Source organism: Nuphar pumila, chromosome 16, assembly GCF_984573655.1.
Source record: "Nuphar pumila chromosome 16, dmNupPumi1.hap1.1, whole genome shotgun sequence".
Taxonomy (NCBI): domain Eukaryota; kingdom Viridiplantae; phylum Streptophyta; class Magnoliopsida; order Nymphaeales; family Nymphaeaceae; genus Nuphar; species Nuphar pumila.
Genome location: NC_143264.1, coordinates 79,900,752 through 79,914,557, shown reverse-complemented (window position 1 = coordinate 79,914,557; position 13,806 = coordinate 79,900,752). Strand labels below are relative to the sequence as shown.

At 39.5% G+C, this 13,806-nt stretch overlaps 1 protein-coding gene across 1 annotated transcript; it reads left to right on the top strand.

Moving 5' to 3' along the window:
* Positions 1-1,378: 1,378 nt before the first annotated feature.
* Positions 1,379-2,524, top strand: LOC149813784 (uncharacterized). Its single transcript, XM_089992043.1, has 2 exons — positions 1,379-1,650; positions 2,135-2,524. Exons 1-2 carry the CDS (start codon positions 1,529-1,531, stop codon positions 2,343-2,345), a joined length of 333 nt encoding a protein of 110 aa, XP_089848169.1. The 5' UTR covers positions 1,379-1,528; the 3' UTR covers positions 2,346-2,524.
* Positions 2,525-13,806: the final 11,282 nt, after the last annotated feature.

The window sequence follows — 13,806 nt, the reverse complement described above, 5'->3', positions numbered from 1 at the left end:
GTTTTGACTGATGAGACTTCAAGAGTTTGCCCACATGGTCTCGAGCTCATGGTTAGGGAGGAGGCCTTCTCCCCTGCCCCAAACTCGAGTCCCTGTGTGGGCAACCCCTTTCACAATCGAAACAGGAGAGGCTCTGTGGACATCGAGGTAGGGCACCCACAGAGTTCTGCGCTGCTGGGATGGCGACCGTAGGTGTGGCAGGCTAAGACCAGCGCGGCCAAGTCTCAGTCTCAGATGGCAGGTGCAGTGTCTCTGTGTGATAAACGGAAAAAAAAGTTTTGACTAATGGGGTTCAAGTTGCTTGAGACAGCTTGCCTGCGAGAAGATGCATCATATTCAAACATTGGTTAACCCAAGCTGAATTATGCTAGTTGCATTTCTTGTGTTAACCCAGTTGACTTCAACTTACGTCCTCAAGCCCTTTCAGATGAGTGCGCTTGATTGGACTGTGTCTGCAACATCTTTGCAACCAGAAACTGGTCTTTTTTGTGTCAAGGACAGAACTTATCAAACCATGACCTAGCCAAGACCTGGTCTACAAACTCACAAACTCGATCCAGGACTCCACAACGGAGCTAGGCGATTAATAGCAAAAGGTCAAACCAAGATGAACCGCACCCGCCAAGGTCGTCCGAGTGGCAGAGGGCCTGGGTCAAAAGTGATGGCCATTTCGTCCCAGGTTCGACTCCCACCGGCTGTGCAGGTCCCTTTAACTTGTGGGATCCGTAAGGGCTCGGATGTTAGTAATTTAACCCAGAGTTTACTTCGCAAGGAGTGGGCCCATTAAGTGACCCAGTTCTCGGCCAAGGTTACTCATCATAAAAAAAAAAATCTGAGCCATCATCGGCAAGATAAAGGCATTGATTTTATCCGGTCAAAAAGTCAGAGCAACGAATAAACAGCTGCCACATAATTTTGATTATTGGGTCAACGCTGACTAGATACCATAAATTATATCCTCACGCCAAAATAGCTTCTCTACACACTTTCCTCTCAGGTTCCTTCTTTCTCTTTTCTCTTCTCACTTGTGCACGCAGGGATGGGATCAGGTGATCAGAGTGTGCCGTCAGATCTCCTTTGGATGCCATTGATCTCAAGATGAACGACATCCAAACCTACACGGATGAGATGCTCATCACATGGGTGGCCCCCACCTTTTCCCCGATACCGTTCGTGTCTTGGATGGATGACATCTAAATGATTTAAAATGAACGGCTCACAATGAGCCTTATTATCTGTTTCATGTGCGTCCTTCATTTTCAAGATGAACGGCATCCAAGGCGCGTATCACGGTATTATCGTCAAATGTGCCTCTGACCTGATTCTCACTCTATATAGTATAGATACCTCGTCGTTCAACTCAAGAACAAGACCAAGACTGAGAAAAGAGAAACCCTAACAAGTTAAGAGGAAGAGATAACGATAATACATTTCTTTCTTTTCCTCCTCGTCGTCTTTTTGCTTATTCTTGTTGTTTGTTGTTTGTTGTTCTTGTTATATCGGTATTCTTTTTCTTTCTTCCTCCCTCATGGCCGATTCTTGTCAAGAAGACTCGGAGTCGAAGCAGGAGGCCAGTGTCTTTGATATAAGAATCGAACACGAACCATCAGGATCACGCTTGTCGGAACTCAGTGTTCGCTCATGGCCAAAGTAAGCTTTCTTCTTCTTCTTCTTCTTCTTCTTCTTCTTCTGCTTCTGTATCTTGTCTAGCTTGTTTTCTTTTATTTTTCTTCTTGGTGGTGTATTGATTTTTACTAATGTGTGAGTCCCAAGGCTCTGGATAAAGGAAGCCTTGATGACCATATGATGATTTTGGTCTCGACTGATTGATGGAAACAGAATATCGGACAAGGCTTGATGACCATATGATGATTTTTATAATTTCAATGTATTGGAGCTGATGTGATGTGAAACATTCTAATACTTTGTTTCTTTGAAAAGAAATGTTCCAATAGTTTTTTGGTCTCCAGAATGAAAAGTTTTAATAATTTGAGAGGGCCATATTTTTGGAATCCAATAGTCTAGACTCTTGATGGATTTTTCTCATTGGTGCTGCAATAATATGAGGCTTTTACATTCATTTTCTGATTTTTGTTACAATTTATGGATGTTTTGATTTGCTTTTTTTTCTCAGATGGGGATGTCCTCCTGGGAAATTTCCTCTAAAATTCGACGCAGAGGAGACGTGCTATTTTCTTAAGGGTAAGGTGAGGGCGTATAGGAAGGGGTCTTCGGAGTATGTGGAGTTCGGATCAGGTGATTTGGTGGTCATTCCAAAGGGTCTCAGTTGCACTTGGGAAGTTTCTGTTGCAGTAGATAAGCACTACAAATTTGATTGCTCTTGATCTGCTCGATCTCTTATTCTTTTGTTTTTCATTTTTCTTAATCCTCTTTTGGGTTTTTTGTTTTGTTGTTGTGGTCTTAGAATTAATTCAATCTGGGAGTAATTGAGCCAAGGGTCCTCTATGTTTACTTTGCATGGTAAAAGATGCTTGTTAGCAGTAAAAAATCACATTTATTCTTCCCCATGTGCCTTTAGTACTTCTTTGGCCAGTTGAGAGAGAGAGAGAGAGAGAGAGCCGAAAGTAATTCAACATTACCACTCATGAAGATCAACAAAATGTTGAACCCATCAACTGAACAAGAACAAAAGCCAAAACAAATAAAGAAAGCACAAGAGAAAAGAACATTAGACAGATAAAAATGGGTTCACGCCATAGCCGCTTGCCCAGATTGAGACAAAGGATAGGTAGCATCAGTAGGAGGGAGTGGAAGATCACTAAGATGCATACGCAAGATCGCATAAACATCTACCAAAATTTTATGCACCAGGTTTTGAATGTTAACTCGAATATGACGAAAATGAGCATTGTTTTGCGCCATCCAAACAAACCACCAAGAGGTAAGCAACCACGTCCGCCAGATGAACCTCCACCTCTTGCTGCGCCTAATACAAACCGGCCCCAAGATCAGATCTAGCGCAAAGGACTCCTCCTTAACAAATACTTCCGGATGCCTCCAGGTCCTACTAAAGATTTCCATAAATATTGGGCAAAATTAGAACAAGTGAAACGTAGAGAGAGAGAGAGCAGGGAAAACCACCTTACTCGCTAGTTCATTTGTGTAAAAAAAAACCTCATATCCCCTTTGCCCAATAGCGAGTGCACTCAGCTTGGATCTTGCACTCATAGGTTTCAAACTCTTGATGTCCTTTCAACGCTTAGGATTAATCCACATTCTAACGAGGATGTGGACTGATCCTAGCTGTCTAGATACATTGGTTGGACGGCTATGTATGGCTGGGATTGACATAAGACACTGTATTCTATGTCAAAGGATGGGATCCTCAAGTCCCCTTTGCCCAATAGGTGTACACTCAGCTCGGGCCTTGCACCCATAGGTTTCAAACTCTTGATGTCCTTTCAATGGCTAGAATTTGTCCACATTCTAACCAGGATGTGAACTGATCTTAGCTGTCTAGATACATTGGTTGGATGGCTATGGACCGCTAAGATTGACATAAGACACTGTATCCCATGTCTTAACCAACTGGGCTAACCACATGGAGGCTCAAAAGTATGACTTGCACTTTATGAAACGTATTAGTACATCAAGGATGAAATTTTCAAATATCCTCAAACTTTTCTGTTTAATTCATGTGCACATCAAAAGTTTGGGAGTTTAGAAAATCTACTTGGGTTAATCAAACTTTTCCAATCATAAATTAAAGTTGGGCTGTTCTTTTTTTTTTTAAAGGCAAGCTGGGGTTAGGCATACCCCTACTAGTTATACAACTATATCATTGAGTTTTGAACCTGCAGCGTCCCAACACAAGGTGATGTGCACTAGCTGCTCTTACGAGACAAGGAGAGGCCCCATTGGTAACTTTGGGTTGTTCTTGGGTTAACACTAATTCATGTTTTAAAGTTAGCATTTTATCTTTATAGTAATGGGTCCGTGTTAAACCGATTTGGTGCTAAACCACATGCTAAATGAGTTTTTCAGCTTCTTCGGTGCTGTTTATGAGGTTCCGGCCCTATAAATGTGTTGAACATGGTTGATTTACTAAGAATCCACACCTGGATCATGTGTTTTTGATGAAAAACTGATCTTTGGTGCCTCAAAAATTTAGAAAGATTTTGGACCGTTAATTTTTTAAACTTTATAAAAACCTACCCATGTGTTGGAATCAAACGCTTCAAGAGCTGATCCTTATAAAATCAAGTACATAGATCACAGCTGAAAGGTCAGAATTTAAAAACAAAACGAAAAAAGCCCGAAAAACCTATTTAGCACACAGTTTAGCGCCGACCAATTACTTTTTATCTCTTTAACTTGTGAGATAAAATTACTAGTTTACTCCTATTTTAAAAGTGTGAACAAAGTTTGACGGTAAGGCTGTCAATGGAATGTGTGAGAATTTAATGGCCTACAGTTTGCTTCTTGTAAAACCTGTATTTTTGTAAAGCTGGAAAATGCACTACAAGAAAACCGTGGATTAGCGACGGCCTCTATCCATCGCTAATCCGTCACTAAGCCGTCGCTAAACTGTTTAGCGACGGCTTAGCGACGGATTAGCGATGGATAGAGGCCATCGCGAATTTTTGCTCGCTAATTAGCGGAAAAAATTATTTGTCGTTAATTCCGTCGCTAATTTACGACAGATTAGCGACGGACATTATCCGTCGCTAATCTGTCGCTAAACTTAAAAAAAAAATAAAAAAAAATTGATCCTTGTCGGGCGGTATTCCGGCAGCACTAAGCCGGACTTATACCGCACCCGACAGGCATTGCATGCACATAACGATCGCTCTGCCTCATCGCGAACCGGCGTCGCCGTCCTCCATGAACCGGTGCTCTCCGGCGTCGCCGTCCTCCATGAACTGGCACCGTCATCTTCCGTGAACCGGCGTCGCCGTCATCCTCCGTGGACCGACGTCATCGTCCTCCGTGAACCGGCACCGACGTCCTCCAGCGATCGCCGACCGTCCTTCGCCGTCACCGTCCTCCGTGAACCGACGTTGTTGTCCTCCGTGAACCGGCGCCGACATCATCCAGCGATTGCCGACCGTTCTCCGGCGTCGCTGTCCTCCGGCGTCGCCGTCCTCCGTGAATCGGCGTTGTCGTCCTCCGTGAACCGGCGCTGACGTCCTCCAGCGATCGCCGACTGTCCTCCGGCGTCACCGTCCTCCACTCTCATGTACATGCTCTCCAATAAGCTCTCCGACGTCGCTCGGTTTAAATCGAGCGTGGTCGATTTAAATTTCAAACAGGGAGAGAGGGAAAATTTTGCGCTCGGTTTAAATCGAAAATTAGCGACGGAAAAATTCCCTCGCTAAATCCCTCGCTAAAATGTTTTTCTTGTATTGAGAATTAGCGACAAAATAATTGTTGTCGTTAATTCGTCGCTAATTAGCGACTGATTAGCGATGAAACAACTTTCATCGCTAATCCGTTGCTACTTAGCGACAGATTCATTAAGAAAGTTTTCTCTAGCTAATCTGTCGCTAATTTGCGACGGAAAAAATCCGTCGCAAATTTCCGTCGCTAATTAACATTTTTCTTGTAGTGATGGTTGGGTAAAGCTTTTTCTTTCTTGGGTTCAAACTCGGCAAAGACTAGCAATGCTGGATGCTATAGTCATATTGTTTCGCTTGCATATTTTTTCATGTTTTCTCTGCTGGATGGACGTGTGATTATTTTGATTACATGCTGCCTTGCATTTTAAGTTGGGTCCCCAGGCAATGCAGAATCTCCATCACATAACTAAAAATTATAAAAAGTATCACGAACGCCCATCACACACCTATATATATATATATATATATATATATATATATATATATATATATATATATATATATATAGAGAGAGAGAGAGAGAGAGAGAGAGAGAGAGAGAGAGGTTCATGCTAAATGAAATATGTTAAATAAAACGTGCTAAATGAGTTTTTCAGTTTTTTTTTTTTAATTCTGACCATACAGATGTGATCTATGCACTTGATTTTATAGGGATCAGCTCTTGAAGTGTTCTATTCCGACACATAGGTGGGTTTTTTATAAAGTTCGCAAAAACAAGGGTCCAAAATCTTTGTAAAATTTTTAGGCTCCAAATATTATTTTTTTCATCGAAAAAACACATGATCCAGGGGCGGATTCCTTGTAAATCGACCATGGCCAACACATTTATGGGGTTGGAATTGCAAAAAAAATATTTGAAGATCAGAAAAACCTATTTAGCATGTTTCATTTAGCACTTACCCATTTCTCTCTCTCTTTCTCTCTCTCTCTCTCTCTCTATATATATATATATATATATATAATAAACATGTCATTTTTTCCAACGTTCTTTATTCAATGATGAAGAACCTCGTCAAGAACTGAGTCACTTAATGAGCCCACCCCTCCGAGGTAAACCCTGGGTGGGTTCACTGGCATCCAAGACCTTATGAAGCCTACTAGTTAAAGGCACCCACACATTCAGTGGGAGTTGAACCTGGAACGAATGGGTCAGCACCTTCTCCCTGAGCCCCCTGACACTCGACCAATCATTTTTTTTTCTCTGATGTTAAATAGCCAATGAGATCATGAGTTTGAAACCCACAAGTGCATGTTCCTTGCCAAAAAGGCTGAAGCTGAGCATACTCCCTAATGGGTAAGGGGGAATGGGGTTTTTGCTTGCTAGTGAGTGAGGTCCGTTGTCCAAAGAAAAAAGAAGACAGTAAATATCGTGATATTTTGGCATAAATGCCAATACAATTGATATTTTGTTCATTTAGACTAAATTTTTGCCTTTTTCATGATTTTCAAAGTATTGCCGATATATGTTGATATGCATGCAATGGAATAAAACATGAAATGCAGTGTACTTTTTCCTTTCCAAAAAAACTGAACATGAAATACATGTTTTTTTGAAAGGCAAGCTGGGAACAACAGCCGCCCTATGTGGCAGAGGGATTCGATCCTGGGCCTTCAGCTTGACACAGGACCGCTTACCACATGGGATACCACGTCGGTGAAACATGAAATACTTGTAAAAATGGATTGATATACTGCTTCGATTGGCTTAGTCAGTCATTATGCATTTAATTTTGTCAGAGTATGCATAGGCTTATTATGTGATGTTAACAAGGCTATTATGAAAGAATGGTCAAATATAAAATGCGCAGATAGATAACGGGTGCATACATCTGAAGGCATCTTCACCATTGTCTAGGATGCAGATGATTCAGACGAGTGAATGGAAGCAAGAGGAACCTAAAATGATTGTGATCACCCTCCGAATCTATGCAATTTGGGTGATATGACTCTTGTATGAGCATGCAGAGAGATATGACATACTAGTAATAGGTCCAAACAGGGATAAGGAAAAGTGAAGTTTCTTTAAAAAAAAAAAAACACAAAACTCTTGTATGAGCATAGCTCACGTTTTAAAGTGGCTGTGATCTTATGCAAATAGCTAGGGATGACAGTGGACCCGGGAGAAGCCCGGATCCATCCAAACCCACCTCATTTGGGGCGAGGAGGGAGGGCATGAAACGAGGAATGAACCGGGGATAAGCGCGAAAATTAAAACCTATGCGTGGATGAACTTACACTTTTTCCTGCCCCGCCCTTGATCCTCCATTAGTAAATTGAGTAAAATATCTTTAGTTATTTAATAAAATTATATATATATGTATGTATATATATATATATATATGTATGTATATATATATATATATTCTTAATACTAAATTTTTAACCCTAAAACCTAAAACAATCTTTTTAGCTTATCCGGTTCTCCTTTTTTCGGTCACCATGGGCAACCCTTTGGGCCTCCTCTCAAGACTCCTCATGCCGCTCCACGTGAACAACTCGACCCTCTCGGCAGCTCAGCCTCTCATTCTTCTCCTCCTAACGAACACAACTGTACGAGACAGACGATAAATTTGGTGAGATGCAGGAACAAGAACAAGAACGAGGATGAGAACATGGACGAAGCATGGGTGGAGATGGAGACGGGAGCGGTAAATTTGAGACAGGGCGGGTGGAGATCCAAAGTCTCCCATCACAAGAATGAAGGTCACTATTTTGAGAAGGGACGAGGATGAAGACCTTGTCCCTCCAATCCACTGCCATCCCTAGAAAAAATATCTGGTGTGTATGATGGATATATATGGCAAACAGCTAAATCATTAACACCTTTAAGTGGCTAATGTCGACACCATCAGCACTTTAAGCAGCACTTGACAGAACCGAAGCATGACCAATCATGCATGGAAAGTTGAATGCGGGAGACTAGAACATGAGGGAAAGTATTTCTTATCCTGGTTGTTAAAGAACTACCTAGTTGGAACTCATAGCCGGAGATTGGAGATTATTTTGATTAAATCTAATCTCATGGATAAAAAATAGTAGGAACCGGCTCTTGGATGGAATTTTTTTTATGTAAAAATATGATCTTATGAGGGTTGACAATTTAGCGCATTGTGGCAATTAATTTTTCAATCACTCCAAAATCTTACTCGCACGTTGGAATGATATGATCCATGAACCAATTTCTATTAATCCAAACACTTAAATAGCAGTTGGAGGGTGAGATGCTTTAAAAACATTAAAAAATAAAAAGTATTTTAATTTTTTCCTAAAAGGTTCCATATCCATACGAGTAGCAAATAGTAATCTCTCTCTATATATAGAGAGAGAGTAGAGCATAGGTGCTTAATGATAGATGTTTAATGGTTTTTTTCTGCTTTAGGTTTTTTTTTTTGTAATTTTGACCGCATACAAGTGTTGGGCATTGTCGATTTAAGAGGAGTCCATTCAACCTTAAACACTCACAGATTGTCTAAGGGCAGTGGCTTAGCTAGGATTCATGTGAGGGGGGGGGGGGGGGAACAGGGGTGTAGCAAAAAAAAAAAAATTGGTGTGATAGTCGGGGGTTGGTGGTAGCACCCCCGTTTTTTTTTTGAGATAAAATAAAAAATGGCTACAATTATTAATAAAAATCTATTTCATATGGACAAATCAAATTATTTGCTGCAGTCAGGGCTGGGCTAGGACTGGACTGGGCTTAAAAAATGGATAAAAATCTATGTCATATAGAATCAGGGCTGGGTTAGGACTGGGCTTTTAAAAAAAAAAAAAAATCACTGTTTCAGGATGCAGGACTGGGCTGCCTCTGGCTAAGGGTGTACAATGGAAGGAAGCTCCATGCCACAATCCATACTGAGCCTCCTTCTGCAGAAACAATGTCGAACTTAGTCTCCCACGAGAAGCAATTTCGTTGAAAGGGGGTGGTCCAGTTGATTTTGGGACTCTCTTTCCATGTTGTTTGCATTTGCTATGGTGGGACTCACGAAAATGCTTCATGCATGTCGCGGAATGAGGCTCCGTGTCTCATTCCGAGGTAAATGAATTGGATCCTCAAGTGGGAAATGTAGCTGAAAGGCGGGGAGGGGGGAATCATACATTGATTTTAGAGTTTCTTTTCAGTGAGGAAAGTGACCGGGTGGGCCGCATAAAAATACATCAAAAGTTGTGTATTTCTGTAACATCGACCAGGTCGGAGTAACCCCCACCTGGGTCGGTTACAGTGAGGAGAGGGCAAGACCACTCTCTCTCTCTCTCTCCCATTAAATGGGTAATGGAGGAGAGGAAGAGGACTTACCTTATCCTCTCTTATGTATAGAAAGTGGGGGAGACTGTAACGCCCCAAAAATTTGAACTTGTAACTTTTTAAGAAAAAATTGAAAGCTTTGTAATCAATTCTTTTTCGGAGTTTAAAATGACAATTCAACAAAAAATGATGTTTGAAATAACAAGTCAACAAACCTTGGGCGCATTACAAGCTAACCTTACTTTTCACAATAAATTTGTATCTCCATATAAGCATTGAAATCACATACATTTAAAACAAGGTTTTTGATAATTTAAAGTTTATACAAAATAAGAACTTTCAAAGAAAACGCGCTAAGGAACGAAACGTCAGAGAAAGAGTGGGATCGTGGTATCATCGCGTCATCGCCTATCGTATCAACCTAATCATCACCTATACCCCATAAAATGGGTCAGACTTATAAAAATCTGGTAGGTGCATAAATATCAAAATTCAAAACAAGCCTAACATATACATTGTTCCTTTCATGATGTGCAATTTAGAATAAGTGGCATGAGCATGATAATCTTGTTTCGATATTAACTGTCCTGAGGGTATACATAGGAGAAATGTAAAAACAACTGAAATTGCTCGAAGGTTTGTTATTCTATGTATTTTGATACTCCGAAGAACTTGGTGAGTCTGCTCTTAAGAGGACGACCAATAATCGAGAACAAAGTCATTATAAGCATACATGGCAAAGGATGCATCCAAACTTTTGCAGAAGTCTATGGGATCTACCACCTAGGATAATTTTTTGTAGTCCCGTCTCCTAACTCCGATGATTAGGGACATCGATTCAATTGCTACTCGAGGAGCGTAATTGTTATCAACCTGTCCATTGGAGTTTTTGTATCATCTCATCCTCTCTCTTGATAAAACCAAAGAGATGAATGAATATGTCAGGTTTTATTTTTAACTGACTACCCTTTCCACATGTTCTGGTCTTTCCAACCAAATCGAGCATCTTTCCTGTGAAGACGAATAATCATCATTTATGTAATTTTTTTAATCATTGTACATTTTCACTTTACGAAGTTACCATAAACCTCTCATCCAATCATCGTAATACTAACAAGATGTGCAAGTCTGATAGTACCACTACGATAAGAGGGATATAGGTTTCTCAGAAAGAAACCCCAACATCATTTAAAAATTTTAAAGTCCCATGCTTTAGGTTAAGAATATCCGAGTCATTTCGGATACCAAAATGATGGACCGAACGTATGTACCACTTAGGGCTACATAGTCGAAGCCTTTCCGTTACACAGGTTTGAGAGAAAGACTCGGTTGCGAATATGCAAACGACAAATAATTGTTTTTGCTTTTCAGTATAACAAATAATACGAGCTTTGAAATTTCGCATGTAAAAACCTTTTAAAAATAGAGACTTAGCGATGATGTACAAATCTGCGTCTTTAAATGTACGTATAATCTAAAGTAGGCAGGAGTATGTATACCTTATACAATCATATATATATATATATATAGTAAAGCGTAAGCCTGTGCACATTGTAGTACAACGACAAACTAAATGACGTAAAGCAAGACCCAAAATGCAAAACCATACATCGAGCTAAATAAATTTTCTTAAACAATACATGATATACGAAACTAAACAATAATTAAATATATTACATAAGCAATGCACGATGTACAAAACTATACATCGGTTAAATAAATTGCATAAGCAATGCACGACGTACAAAGTCATACATCGGCTAAATAAATTGCGTAAGCATTGCATGATGTACGAAACCATACATTAGCTAAATAAATTGCATAAGCAGTAGCCTGTGCATATAACAACTATACGACAAAGTAAATGACATAATTTTAAATGGACAAGAATACGCAAAACTACGTTCTTGAGTTAAACACACACACACACACACACACACACACACACACACACACACACACACACACACATATATATATATATATATAAGTTAGAAGTATTTTGTCATTTGTCCTCGTATGCAACTTTCTCATACCTCAGAGATTGTCGGACTCGCTAACAATTTCGAGCATAGGTTTTTAAGTGCTCATGCCTTGGTAAGTGTGTCACATTCATTATACCGACGTAGAGTGCTAAAAAGGTTACATTGCGCTATATAAATGATGGTATTAAAACCTTATCATGATAATGATTGTATCAAAGGGGTCAAACCTGAACCTAATTCAAGCCGACCGGACCGAGCTGAGCTCAATACAAGAGGCAGGAGGGTAAAGCTCGACCACTACAAGAAATCTGTAGATTAGCGACGGTCGCAATCCGTCACTAATCCGTCGTCAATCCCTTGCTGTAGAGTTTAGCGACAGATTAGCAACGACTATTTTTTATCACAAATTTCTAGTCGCTAATTAGCGACGGAACATATGTGTCACTACTTCCGTTACTAAATTGTGACAAATTAGTGAATGCTATGATTCATCGCAAGGTCGTCGTTAATCTGCAGAGATTTGGATTTGCGACAGATATGAATCTGTCGCTAATTCTGTCGCTATTGTAGCGGTGGATTAAAATCCGTCGCACAACATCAGCTGAGTTTGTTTTGCGATGGTTAAATATTTGTCCCTGATCTATCGCTAAATTAGAGGCCGATACTAATTAGCGACGGATAAAATTCGTCGCTAATTCATCACAAAAAATAAAAAAATATATTTAAAATATAAAAATCAAGAAAAAAATTCTCGTGATGCAATTTATATATCTTGTGAATAAAAAATAAAGTACACATAAAAAATACATATACAAAGCAACTACAAACAATTTATCAATCCACCATAATCCTCGCCAAGTTCTAATTATTTACAAGTGAACATTTACAAAGAGTTTCTTTTAAAACAAGAAGAAGGTACAACAAATTCAACACATGAATCTAATCATCGCCAAAATTTTGTGTCATCTTTTTCATTGTCTCGATCTGCCCCTTTAGCTCTTCTACGTTGATTATCACCAACATCCTATAAGAGAAAAAAAAAGGTTAGTATTAATAAACAAAATATAATGAAATAAATTTTATGCAATGCATCATGCTTATATTTGTTCTAATGTTGTAAAAAAACTTTAATAGTGATGAAATCATGCATATATGTGTTATAAGGCAGTTAAAAACTTTCAGAGTAATGAAATCATGCTCATATGTAATGAAATCATGCATATACTAGCTTGAAATCTAACGACAATAAACAAATGACTTGAAACTTTCATACTTGACAGGCACCTGCAAACGAAGTTCCCCTGTCCTAAAAGAAATTGTATAATACATTATGGACAACGTCGAAAATTGCATGTAAATAGTCACACATTGTGTCCTTAACAAGCTGGCGGACACCATCCCAAGAATTAGGCGGGTCAGTCGGATGCTTGGAGCTGATGTTGGCCGGAGAACTCTGAGAGCAGTGACTCGAGGAGGCAACGACTGGTGATGTGTTCATATTACTCTCAAACCTAAACACATGACCCTTTTTAGGTTCACTTGTTTCAGTCACTCATGCTGCAGGATCAAAAGTCGAATGCTGAGTTGAGTCATCACCATATCGCTATACCATCTGTTGCTCATATGACTCATACAAAGTAATGATTACAGTATGAATTAATAATTAAGAATTATAATGTTTATAATAACTTATATATTACAATATTTATTAATACAATAAATACATATAATTGTCATTCTCGTCTTCTCTAATACAAATTCTCCCGTGATCTTACATTTATGTGTTTCAACAAACACATCCTTGTATGATATAGTGCCTCCTTTTTCTGCTTTCTATGAAGTTAAATGATAAAAACATTATTTAACATGTATGCAACAATACTTATAAATTTGACAATATATATTGATGCGTTACCATTTTGTTCAAGTGGTTTCCAACAGTCCCAGATCCACCTGTGTGTAGATGGACATCGAGCATCATACATCTTCGTTCGGTTTTGTATATCTTTCGCTGAGCGGTTTTGAAATTCATGCCCCACCAACTTATCGTACATTGCATCCCAAACATTTGACCTGATAGTAGGAGGGTCATGGCTCTTCCACTGCAATGGATCATTTATTCAGCCAGATGCTTTTTTTGCTGCAGTCTTTATATTATGTAGCATGTTTGCAAATTGACTGACAGCCACCTTCCTCACGTCATGCTCCTCCATCGTAGTTG

Coding starts and splice junctions, on each gene's coding strand:
- LOC149813784 (XM_089992043.1), top strand. CDS start 1,529: ATGGCCGATTCTTGTCAAGAAGACTCGGAGTCGAAGCAGGAGGCCAGT. Junction 1,651..2,134: donor AGTGTTCGCTCATGGCCAAA/GTAAGCTTTCTT, acceptor TTTTTTTCTCAG/ATGGGGATGTCCTCCTGGGA.